Source organism: Euphorbia lathyris, chromosome 2 (assembly GCF_963576675.1).
Source record: "Euphorbia lathyris chromosome 2, ddEupLath1.1, whole genome shotgun sequence".
Taxonomy (NCBI): Eukaryota; Viridiplantae; Streptophyta; class Magnoliopsida; order Malpighiales; family Euphorbiaceae; genus Euphorbia; species Euphorbia lathyris.
The window spans coordinates 86381045-86393516 of NC_088911.1; the positions used below are offsets into that span (position 1 = coordinate 86381045).

Below are 12472 nucleotides of genomic sequence, written 5' to 3' on the forward strand. Positions count from 1 at the left end.
TGGCGGTCGGAGAGAAAGAGACAAGAAAGAAAGAAAGATAAAATAGGAATTAAAATGAAATTTTTGCAAAAAAAAAAAAAAAAAAAAAAGAAAGGGGGGTGGGAGCTTTTCTTGCGACATGAATAAGGACAGTGCATTCTCGTCCTTCATTTTTTCAATTTGATTCCAACCTAAAACGACATTACTTTGAAAAAAGCACCAGCCAGCCATGGCCGCTGCAAAAAGGGGAGGATAACTTTTAACATTACATAAATATTCTGAAGGCATTGTTGGTGCCGAGGGCTTGGCGCCTCCCAGGGCGTCGGGCTGCTCTAACATTGACTATAAACTTTACCCTTGAAAAGAGAAGTCTATCCACTAATTTTTCGGTGGCATAAGTGCCTCCTCCTCTCCAGTTAGGTTTAACTTCGATTTCAAACCTTTCATCCCTAGTTAATTTTGACCTCTGCCACAACTAATCAATACCTTATTCCACTATTTTTTTTTATCGAAACAAGCGAACAGGTACACAAAAATTTCTCACCAACACACAGAAATGCGCTAGAACCCTAGAGCATGATAGGCTAAGGGAATTGCATAAAAGGGCTAAAGATATTTTAGTCAATAGTTAACATTTTTAAAATTTAACATATAGGCCACAAATTATCCATTATCTTAACGACTGTAAGATAAATATAAAGGAGCGTTTGGTTCACAAGGGTTAAGGGAAAATGAATCAAGAAAGGGAAACTAAAGGAAATGAAAGGAATAAACATTAATTCCCCAATGTGTTTGGATATGTTTAGGAAAGGGAATAGGGTAAAGGAAATCCAATTTCCTACGTGGCTTGGGGTAATGGCTTAACCTAAAGTGGGGTAAACCCATAATCTAAAATGGGTAAAAGGAATATGTTTTTTTTTTAACAAACAAGAACAAAAGGAATGAAACCCTCCCATTCCCATTCTCATTCCTAAAGACCCCGAACCAAACGCCCCCTAAAAGTGCACTACAGCCTAAAGCACGATAGATTAAGGCAAATGTATAAAAGGGCTAAAGGATATTTTAGTCACTAATTAACATTTTTAAAATTTAACATAAAACCCTAGAGCATAAAAGAGCATTACAACCCTAGAGCACGATAGGTTAATTTTTTTTTTGGTAGGGAAGGAAAGAAAAAAAAACAAACAAACAAAACAACTCAACCCAGGATCAGCTTAGGAAAACTGACCCCCACCACATCCTCCAAGATCAAAGAAGAAATGAAGCCCGGTGGAGAAGAAAATGTAGAAAGACCCAAACCAGAGAGCCCTTCCATTGCAAGACGGTTCGCGACGCGGTTCTGCTCCCTATAAATATGAACAAACTTAATAGACTCAAAGGAGGACTCAATCCTTTTAATGCCTTTAATAATATTCAAGCTATTCCGACAAACAGACTTGCCCTCAGAAATCATTTTAACCGCTTCTTGGTTATCTGACTCAACCAGAAGCTTCTTCACCCCTAGATCCTTAGCCAGCTTCAGGCCAGAGAGAATCCCCCAAAGCTCTGCAGAAAAGGAAGAACCAATACCCAAATTCTGAGAGAAGCCAGAAACCCACCTGCCTCCATCGTCTCTAAGGACCCCTCCTGCAGCAATTCTCCCGTCTCTCAGACAAGAACCATCAGTGTTGAGCTTAACCACACCTTCACTCGGCCTACACCAGCCTAAAAGATTGACCTCCTTCCTCTGAACCACCCTAGCTAAGGGGTCCTCACCAAAACTCTCAACCCAGGTTAATAAAATTGCATAAAAGAGCTAGAAGATATTTTAGTCAATAATTAACATTTTTAAAATTTAACATATAATGCATAGGTTATCCATTATCTTAATCATAAGATGCATGAAATAAATTTCAAATTAATTAGTAACTATTTCATAATCATAATTCATAATAAAAATTCTAAATTTAAAGAATAAAGTTTAAGCATATCCTAAGTCAGCTGAGAAAAAAAAAATCCTAACTAATAATATTTTTTTTGCAATATTTCTAAACTTTTGAATTTTGTTATTTATGATATTTCTACTATACAAACTATTCCCTCCTATTTTTATTATACAATGTTTTAGCTTTTTTATTTTTTTCTTTATTATATGTCGTTTCGTATTATCAATGCACTTTTAGAAATATTTTTTTCATTTTACCCTTATTTATGACAAGATAGAGAAGTTTAATATTAATGCAAATAATCCCAAATAAGTCATGATATTTAGGAAGAGAGAGAATTTTTGCATAGAAATTAGAAATTCAGAAGAGAGGCATTGAGGGTAAATTAGTCATTTTAATAGTATAATTAATGTTGTATTATTATTGGTGAACACATGAATATTCACATGGACCTTAAACGACATATAAAAAAGAATAGAGAGAGTAATTAATAACTTCTTCAAATGTTCTTGCAATTATTCATAATTTCAAATAATAAATTGTATTAATAAAATAGGGTAAATTATACTCATGATAATTGAACTTTATCCATTTTAATATTGTGGCCACTAAACTTAAATTCTTAATGGTATGATCACTGAACTTTACACTTTTTAACGCGGGTGGTCACTCAACGCCTCAAAACGACCGTTGATGGCCTCAAAATAAAAACTCGAAGAGTTAATGATATTCTAAGAAATTTTAATTCTTGAAATTTTTTGTTTTGTGGCCATTTAGTGTTGTTTGGTTAGGAGAGAGAGTGAATTTTTAGAAGAAAAAGATAAAAAAAATGTGATTTTAGAAAATAAAAAATGTATGGTAAATGTCGTTCTAAACAATTTTATGATGTAGCGCGGAATCCACTGAGAGTTTTAAACCGTAAACTCACAAAGGCTAACAACTTATCTAGCTAAACTAGAAGGAGTGGATCCTAATTCATGGACTAAATCCATAGGAATAGTGAAATCCCCATTGTTGAAGGATAAAACCTTAACAAACTTCACAAGGAAGAAGATGATAAATTGTATTTCATAAAAGTTTTTTTATTACAAAGAGAAAGAGATGAATTTATAGCATCTCAAAAACCTAATTGCCAAATTACAAAAAGGGTAAACTATCTACTAATTAAGATACAAATATAAAGGGTAAAGTAGGGTTAATGGTAAAGGGGTGCCATGCTTGTAAATAAGGAGTGGTAGAGTTGTAAATAGGGAGTGGTCCCAAGTATGGAGAACTTGGGGAGGAAGTATTCTTCAGCTGAAACACGCCCCGCGTGTCACGTACTACGCCCCGCGTGAAAGCGTCTCTGAGTTTGAATGCTCCGAAAGTGGTCTTGCACGCCCTGCGCCTGAGGAGACACGCCCCGCGTATGAGGAGGCACGCCCCGCGTATGAGGAGGCACGCCCTGCGTACATGAGCTCCTGGAACTGGTTCTCTTTGAAGGTTCGATCCACGCCCCGCGTGCTGGACAACACGCCCCGCGTGGAATGCCTAAGAGACCCCTTTTCCCACGTGGTTTCCTCCTTTCTCTTGGCCCCGGATTCACGCCCCGCGTGTCCTCTCTCACGCCCCGCGTCCAGGGACAAGATGCCCTCATCATTCTCCTCTTCTTCAAAAGAGTTGGACCCCAACTCAACTATAGAACAAGACTTGTGCTCAGTAGGGGTTAGCCACTCCATATATTGTCGGCTTCTTCCTCTCGTTATGCACTCTTCCCACACCTCAATTCGTGTCTTGCCTTCAGTGCTCATCCCCCATAAGACTCGCCTCAATATCCGACCGACATCGAACGGAATATCTCGACGAAGTTCATCAAACCAATCCGTCCCAATGTCTTGGAAGCTCCTCCACACTCCCACGACATGTCTAACCGACCAACCCCGGATCTCCTCTTTGTCCACTTCACAAACATGGACATTAATCACAACTTTATTCCGCTCATAGCCGACATCAAATGGGATGTCCTGACGACACTTGTCAACCCACTTCGCGGTGATCCCAAGAACACTTGTATCGGCTCCTTCTTTGTGTTGGGTCAACAATCTCGCGGCTTCTCGAGTCGCCTCATCACTAACTTGGCCACTATCCCGCCATTCTTGAATCTCTTCCATTGTCTCTACATCATCCGGACGGCCATTCCCATTCACCAAATACTCTTTGAAGCTCACTCTCTTCATCATCACATCACTCCTCATTGACTCCTCATAGGGTTGATGTCCCCTCAACAAACATAACATATATCCCAACACATGCACCTCAATCAAGAACAAAATAACAAGTTCCGAATTTACCAAGTGAGAGGCTCGGTTCATTCCTAATGTGCGTGTGCTAGGAATCTCCTTTCTTCCTAGAGGCGTCACAACATATTCTTCACCCGTTTCCTTTAAGCTCAAGCAACTATGAGGAAGACATAGCATACGACCTCCGGGATCCCATGCAATGTCACGTGGTACCTTCCCCAAAGGTAGAATGCCCCGTGGTTGTCCGTTGAAGGACACATACTTTCCATCTTTGGATGTTGGTCCCACGTCACCACCTTCCTCCATTCCCTTCCGGAATTCTCGCTCATAATAGCCAAGCTCACCATCGATAATGAGTTCAATGTCAAAGTTCCCTTCTCCATCAATCTCCTCTCCTAGCTCATCTTCTTCTTAACCATACGGAATTTCACTTCCCTCTCCATCCTCATTCCGTCTCTTCCCATGACCTATCGTTTCCACGTGCTTCTCTCTATAGCTCAAGCCGACTATCCCACGTGCTAAGCCGCTTGACTCAAAAGACATACTACTACCCAACATGGTAGAACCACCAACATCTCTCCCATCTCCATAGCCATCAATCTCTACACATAATGTGATTTCCTCCCTCTCACCAAGCATCTCATTGAAGTTATGTTCAAGGGGCATTTCATCAAACACAAAAGGAGCATCCCTTGCCACATGGGTTTTCTCATTCTTAGTACACACAAAGTCAACCTCCCCCATGTTTTCACATACAACCATCCCTTCCTCCTCATCCATAAATGAATTTAGATCTTCCTCCACAATTTCATTATCAATAAATTCACAAGAAGAATCTAAATCTACTTTATCATCACAAGCAACATCACAAACAACCCCATCCTCACTAATAGTAGGCATACCCACAACTTCCACATCAAGAATAGAAAGCTTTGGATTTACCTCTTCAATGTGTAAAGGAGAAAAGATTGGCGATGTATCTTTAGGAGGTGAAATAGTGGTTTCCTCATCTCTTTTCCGTTGGGCTCGACGTTGTCGTCTCCGGCTATTTCGGGTTCCCCTTTGGAGCCTCTCCATCTCTTCTTGCTCCAAGTTCTCTCTTGTCTTTCTCAACATCTCGGCATATTGGAGCCTCATCTCCATTGTCTCGGCTTCAAGACGTTCCTTTAAAGCTTGTAAATAACTCGGTTGAATCATTGTCGAAAGAAGTCTCCGTTCAAGGAAAACGATCGGCTCTGATACCAAATGATGCAGCGCGGAATCCACTGAGAGTTTTAAACCGTAAACTCACAAAGGCTAACAACTTATCTAGCTAAACTAGAAGGAGTGGATCCTAATTCATGGACTAAATCCATAGGAATAGTGAAATCCCCATTGTTGAAGGATAAAACCTTAACAAACTTCACAAGGAAGAAGATGATAAATTGTATTTCATAAAAGTTTTTTTATTACAAAGAGAAAGAGATGAATTTATAGCATCTCAAAAACCTAATTGTCAAATTACAAAAAGGGTAAACTATCTACTAATTAAGATACAAATATAAAGGGTAAAGTAGGGTTAATGGTAAAGGGGTGGCATGCTTGTAAATAAGGAGTGGTAGAGTTGTAAATAGGGAGTGGTCCCAAGTATGGAGAACTTGGGGAGGAAGTATTCTTCAGCTGAAACACGCCCCGCGTGTCACGTACTACGCCCCACGTGAAAGCGTCTCTGAGTTTGAATGCTCCGAAAGTGGTCTTGCACGCCCTGCGCCTGAGGAGACACGCCCCGCGTATGAGGAGGCACGCCCCGCGTATTAGGAGGCACGCCCCGCGTACATGAGCTCCTGGAACTGGTTCTCTTTGAAGGTTCGATCCACGCCCCGCATGCTGGACAACACGCCCCGCGTGGAATGCCTAAGAGACCCCTTTTCCCACGTGGTTTCCTCCTTTCTCTTGGCTCCGGATTCACGCCCCGCGTGTCCTCTCTCACGCCCCGCGTCCAGGGACAAGATGCCCTCATCATTTTAATTCTTGAATGTTTTCATTTTGAGGTCATTAATGGGTTTTTTTTGAAGAGATGGTTAAAATTGAGTACCATCATTAAAAAAATATAAAATTCAATCCCACAATGTATAGACATGGGTGTAATTTACCCTGAGCAATTCCGATTCCTCTACATATTGGTACCTCTATTATCTTCTATCTGCCTACTTTTTGTATATGCAAGTTACGTGTAGAATCAACTACATGGAAATATATATATACATAACATCAAATGTTGATATACTTATAATTTTCTTTATTGGTAGCTTTGAGTGATTTCCAAAATGCTCCTCCCTAATCACGTTCAATTAGTTCCTCACTTTGCAAATTGAAGGCATCAGTAAATTAACGCCTAATCTATATATACAAAAGTATTCAACTAAGCCCATGTTCATGCTTCTAATGTCATAAACTATAGAGTAAATCACAAACTATGCTATTAACAACATAAACAGATATCAAATGCACACCAATTCCTGCATCAAAAACACTATATATACCCCAAGAAGAAGGGGGTTTTGCATCATTGGCCTTGCTTACTCTATTCTAATTAAGTTGTAACATTAAACACAAATATGAAGATGTTAAGCAGGAGCTGTTTGTTTCTCCTTCTGGCAGCCTTCCTTGCAGGCATTATACAGCAGACTAATGCCGAGTCTTACTATTGCAGCCATACCAGCCGATGCGGGGCCAAGTATTTAGAGTGCCCTGCCGAATGCCCCAGCCTATCCTCTGAAGACCCCAAAGCTAAGGTCTGCTATGTCAACTGTAACTCTCCTCAATGCTACTCTCAGTGCAAGCGTAAGACTATTTCATTTATCTCCTAATTTCCTTCCTTTTTTCACACATAATATAGATGATATGAATTACTTTCTTATCAGATCGCAAAGCAAACTGTGACACCCCAGGCTCAGCATGCTTCGATCCCCGTTTCATTGGTGGAGATGGTGTTGTTTTCTATTTCCATGGAAAGAGTGACCAACATTTCAGCTTAGTATCAGATTCTGATCTTCAGATTAACGGCGGTTTCATCGGGCACAGGCCTGTAGGCAGAAGCAGGGACTTCACTTGGATTCAAGCTCTGGGAATCCTTTTCAACTCTCATTCATTCACTCTTGAGGCCACTAAGGCTGCAACTTGGGATGCTGAGATTGACCATTTGAAGTTCAGTTACAATGGGGAAGAGTTAGTGGTTCCTGAAGGATCCCTTTCCACGTGGTATTCTCCAGAGAAAGATGTGAAAGTTGAGAGAGTTTCAAGCAAGAACAGTGTGATTCTGACACTCAAGGATGCTGCTGAGATTATGGTGAATGTGGTGCCTGTGACTAAAGAAGATGATAGGATCCATAAATATCAAATACCTGCTGATGATTGCTTTGTACATTTGGAGATTCAGTTCAGGTTCATGAACCTTTCACCTAAGGTAGATGGAGTTTTAGGAAGGACTTATAGGCCTGATTTTGAGAACCCAGCAAAGCCAGGCGTTGCAATGCCAGTTCTAGGAGGTGAGGAAAATTACAGAATTGCATCTCTTCTTTCATCAGAGTGCAAATCTTGCATTTTCTCTCCCCAAGAGAAGAAAGAAACCTCTTCCATGATGAACTATCTCACCCTTGACTGCACCCATACCTCATCTGCAGGATATGGAATTGTTTGCAAGAAATAATTAATTAAATGTGCAAAAATCTCGACGAATAATGTGGATTTCTTATTATTGCTCTGCATTGCCATGTCCACTGAAAGTTATACAGTTTCTTCTATCAATCAAATGTAATAAGAAACATTACTCATAAACTTATGAAATTTCGGTTTAGTTGGACTATAGAATCTATCTTTGAGAATTTAAATTTATATTGTTATCTTTTTCTTTTAAATAAGCACATCATTGATAAAATAGGGAGAGTAGCCAACCAAGGAAAACAATCAGAAAGAGAACCGGACACCCGAATAACAGAAAAGGCTACAAAATTCGATGACTTCTAAATTAAATTCCATATATAATAAGAAAGAGAGTTGAATGAATTGAAAAACATAACAAAAATGTAACTATTGACTCTAGAACAATCAAAGGGAATAATCCCACTATGACTAATCTAGTAATCTAGCTAGCTAAAACATTAAGATAATATCCTGATCTAAAACTTAACAAACAGCTTCAACAGCCAGCCTGTAAGTATCAGATTGGCAACTCAAAGCTCCAAAAGAATCCTTGGACACAAGCAGAGAGCACTTTTCCTTGCCCAAACAAGCCTGCAAAAAAATTAAACCAAAATTAGTACCTAATTAATATTTAATTAACCAGAGGGTAGTAGAAAAATAAAAAATTAACCTTTTGAACAATGGGCAAAGCATCAACATGGCAATTCCCTTGAGTAAAAGATCCACAAGCACCATTAGGAGAACCAAAGCTAGCAAATGTGATATCAGAAAAGGTCTTTCCACCTTGGCAGGATAACTCTAAAACTTTGCCTTGGTAAGCATTTCCACAAACTTTACCCACAGTAACAGTTTGGAAGGTAATATTTTGAGGATTTCCTCCCAGTTCTTCAAACAAAACAAGATTATTGGCTTTTTCATTCAACCAGTCTCTAGGAATATGATAGTATCTTTGTGTAGGCTTTCCACAGCCAGTTGCACATTTACTTGGACCATATGTACCTCTATAATCACAATGACCACACCCACTTCCTGGAGCTATTGCTTTTGGCCAGTACCTGCCTATGCTTTTCCCATTCACCCAAGCAGTTCCTTTCCCCATTCCAATCAAGTCCACTACCACTGGGTCTTTTCCTGATGGAGTTTTGAATGTTGTCTACATTTACAAACAAATTTCAAATTAATAAACATATCATTTGGTCAGTCACTGACCAAGTGAACATTACATTACACTGCACTACGCATTACCTTGTACCAAATGAAGGGTCGGTTGCAATTATTATTCCTGCCGAAATAAAAGTAGAGGTGGTGGTGAGGATCAACTTGAGGAAGTCCTAAGTCTTCCCCGTGTAATCCAGTTTTGTATACCCATCTGCTTGAAGATATGTCTTTTACAACATCTGGGAAACCGGATTTGCTTCTTGAAATTATTTGGATTGGACCGTGAATTCCAGTGTCTATGTTTTCAAAATGAGGACCATAGTTCTATCCAACAAATAAAATAAATAAAATGTTTATATCAAATTATGAAAAATTAATAGTGAAATTTAATTGTTGAATTTATAACTTACGTGCAGTCCAACAGTAGAGCTGACTATGGAAATTCTGTTTTCGCCTTGGTGCAATTTAATCTCCCTCTCGAACACAAATTCGTAATTACCACCTCTTGCCCATTGGGATCCTGCAAGTAAATTAAAAATTATAATTTATTCAAAAAAAGAAAAAGTTAATAATAATATGGATTTAAGTAAGTACGTACCAGCATATTTTCCATTAACAAAAGCATGAATAACATGTCCCTTGGTTTGCACATGAAGAACCATATAATTATCATCTTTGCACCAATTTGGATCAGATGTATTATGGTAATAGCTACATTAATTAATTCAAAATAATAAGAAATTGTTTTACAATATTCATAATTAAAATGAATAAATAAATAAAAGTACACTTACTTGGTCAAAAGCCACAAATAATCACTAGTACCATTAGTAGCAACTTTCTGGTCTAAAAGCTGATTAGTAGCCAAAGTACTTCCCTTAATTAATCCAGTACTAGGATTAATGTGAAGTGCTTTCTCAGGTCTGGATTCCCATTCCAATTTACCATTCCAATCCTCAATCTTATTCTCCATAATAGCAGTTTGGGCATTCACCTATACCACAAATATAAATAAAGTTAAGCAAATTATTTTAATTATTAGTGTTGATTAATTCATTAATTAATTATAATTAATCACCTTGGCAGTGCTGTAAACTTCAGTTTTGCAGTCATCAAGGATAGTAACAGACCAAGCAGGAATGATATAATCTTTGCCCTCAAATGTCAAGGTCTTGTCTTTTTGAGCATCAATGTTTGAAAAGAAGCAAATTCTCTTCCCATTATGTGAGTAAATGGAAACCTTGATATTAAAATAAATAAATAAAAAAGTAAATAGTTATAAATAAAACAGTAACAGAAAGGGATTAGGAAAATAGAACTTACAGTTTTACTGTCATGGTAATCAGTAGTGTTTACATCACCATATGTGATAATTTTCTCCATTGATTTCAAAACCTCATGAAGGTTTTTAAGATGACCCCATTTGGGTTGGCGCAAATTACCTAGAAGAATAATTAATTAATTAATTTAATCAAAATTATTAAGAAAATAGAATAAGATTATAGATATTATAAATCTCACCAAATTCGTCAAGTGGTGCATCATAATCATATGATGTAGTGATGTATGGGCCTCCACCAGTGTTACCAAAGTTGGTGCCTCCATGGTACTGTTTAAAACCATTGCTAGTAATTAATCATATGATGAAATTATAGGGTTAATTATGATTAATTATTAAATACAGTACTAACCATGTAGTAATTATGGACAGTTCCTTTAAGTTGGATGAAACGTGCAACAGCAAATGCAATATCCTCAGCAGCCCTATGGGGATTTCTGTCTCCCCAATTTTGGAACCTGTTTAATTAAAAAAATTTAATTAATAATTCTAAAAAGAAGAATTAAGTTACATAAACAAAATTAAATCTTACCAGCCACCCCAATTCTCAGTCCACACCTTAGGAGTGCTATTGCTCTTAGGATACCATTGATCACAATAATAACCATTGCAAGCACTAATCTGAATTTATTAAGAATATAAAAATTTAATTATAATAGTAAATTTTTTAAAAAAAATATTGGAATGGAATAATAAAAAAAAAATACCATAGGGGCAGGGGCATTGTTTTGTTGGCACATAATCCAGGGAACACCAACTTTGAAGCTTTCAGCCATATTAGCACACCATTTCACATATTGAGATCCACCATCTCCATAAGCCCATTCAACATTTCCATACTCATTTTCAATCTTTTTTAAAAAAGAAAAAGATATTTTAGTATTTAGTATATATGGTTAAATAATAATTGAAAAAGGGTTAAGAAAATTTAATTAATTATAAGAGAAAAAAATAAACAAACCTGAGCAAGGATTATAGGCCCTCCTTGTGATGCAAAAAGTTTTTCACGTTTCATCATGTCCACAATCAATGTTGTGAAGGTTTGCATCTCTTTCTAGATTTCAGAAAATGAGAAAATAAGAAATTAATAAATTTAGATGAAAGTTTAAAAAAAAATAAAAAGATTTTACATAATTAATTGAATAAATTACCTTATAAACTTCATTATTAGTTCTGAATTGAATGCCTGGCAAGTTATGCAACCAAACTGGAAATCCTCTGAAGTAATATTAATAGTCACAAAATTAATAATTGAAAAAATTTATGATACAGTAGCTTATTTAAAATAAAAGAATTACCCATAAGTCCATTCGGCACAAACGTATGGTCCAATTCTCAGAATTGAATAAAGTCCCTCATGCTTGATGGTTTTGATAAATTTAACCAGATTCTTATTTCCAGAAAAGTCATACTGATGAAAAAATAAAAGTTAGAATATTTAAATATATATATCAACTATTACACTAATATTAAATTAAATTAACCTTGCGTCGTTCAGGCTCGTGAGCATTCCAAAAAACATAAGTCTCAATAGTATTAAGACCTCCTTCTTTAGATTTTCTGATTAGATCCGGCCACATCTATTAAACAAATATCACGAACATTAAGCTCTTATTAAGATTAATTAATTAGTAGAAAAAAGCATGATTAATAAAAGTAAAGTTACCCCAAGAGTGCTACGAGAGTAATGAATAGAACCAGAAAGGATTAGTTTCCTCTCTCCATCGATCTTAATAGCTCTACCGTCATAGCTAACCTCAAAAGCAAAACCAATTGAGCAAATAGCTAGTAAAATAATTACAGAATATGAAAAACCCATCATCTCAATTAACTTTGTACGGATTATTTTTTGTAGAAAGTTTTCAAGTCTATGATATTTATAGTAGAGACTCAATCAAAACAAATGATAGAATTTAAGAAGAGTTGTAGATTAAGTAGAATTGCTAAAATATAATAGTTAGTTATCTTAATTATCTCTTTGTTTTTTTCCAAGCAAGTTATCTTAATTATCTCTTTAAAAAAAACTATCTTAATTATCCATGATATCGGTTTGGTGATATAGGTCTACTTCTCCACAGCATGGGATGGGAGATTGACGTACTTATCCTTAA

General features: G+C 36.9%; 2 protein-coding genes across 2 annotated transcripts; one reads left to right on the forward strand and one right to left on the reverse strand.

The window, feature by feature from the left end:
- Positions 1-6780: 6780 nt before the first annotated feature.
- On the forward strand, positions 6781-7871 carry LOC136217201 (uncharacterized). Its single transcript, XM_066003794.1, has 2 exons — positions 6781-7006; positions 7087-7871. Exons 1-2 carry the CDS (start codon positions 6781-6783, stop codon positions 7869-7871), a joined length of 1011 nt encoding a protein of 336 aa, XP_065859866.1.
- Positions 7872-8187: 316 nt separating this feature from the next.
- On the reverse strand, positions 8188-12188 carry LOC136220659 (beta-galactosidase 15-like). The gene is made up of 17 exons (XM_066008458.1): positions 12028-12188; positions 11846-11941; positions 11660-11772; positions 11513-11579; positions 11323-11415; positions 11069-11212; positions 10894-10982; positions 10714-10819; positions 10544-10631; positions 10346-10464; positions 10101-10262; positions 9817-10016; positions 9621-9733; positions 9433-9542; positions 9110-9346; positions 8535-9017; positions 8188-8455 (listed from the first exon to the last, which is right to left on the reverse strand). Exons 1-17 carry the CDS (start codon positions 12181-12183, stop codon positions 8348-8350), a joined length of 2484 nt encoding a protein of 827 aa, XP_065864530.1. The 5' UTR covers positions 12184-12188; the 3' UTR covers positions 8188-8347.
- Positions 12189-12472: the final 284 nt, after the last annotated feature.

Excerpts from the sequence above, each read along its gene's own strand:
- LOC136217201 (XM_066003794.1), top strand. The coding sequence starts at position 6,781 with ATGAAGATGTTAAGCAGGAGCTGTTTGTTTCTCCTTCTGGCAGCCTTC. Across the intron at positions 7,007-7,086 it reads ATGCTACTCTCAGTGCAAGC|ATCGCAAAGCAAACTGTGAC; the intron begins GTAAGACTATTT and ends CTTTCTTATCAG.
- LOC136220659 (XM_066008458.1), bottom strand. The coding sequence starts at position 12,183 with ATGATGGGTTTTTCATATTCTGTAATTATTTTACTAGCTATTTGCTCA. Across the intron at positions 10,820-10,893 it reads ACTGAGAATTGGGGTGGCTG|GTTCCAAAATTGGGGAGACA; the intron begins GTAAGATTTAAT and ends TTAATTAAACAG. Across the intron at positions 10,632-10,713 it reads CTGTCCATAATTACTACATG|TACCATGGAGGCACCAACTT; the intron begins GTTAGTACTGTA and ends GGTTTTAAACAG.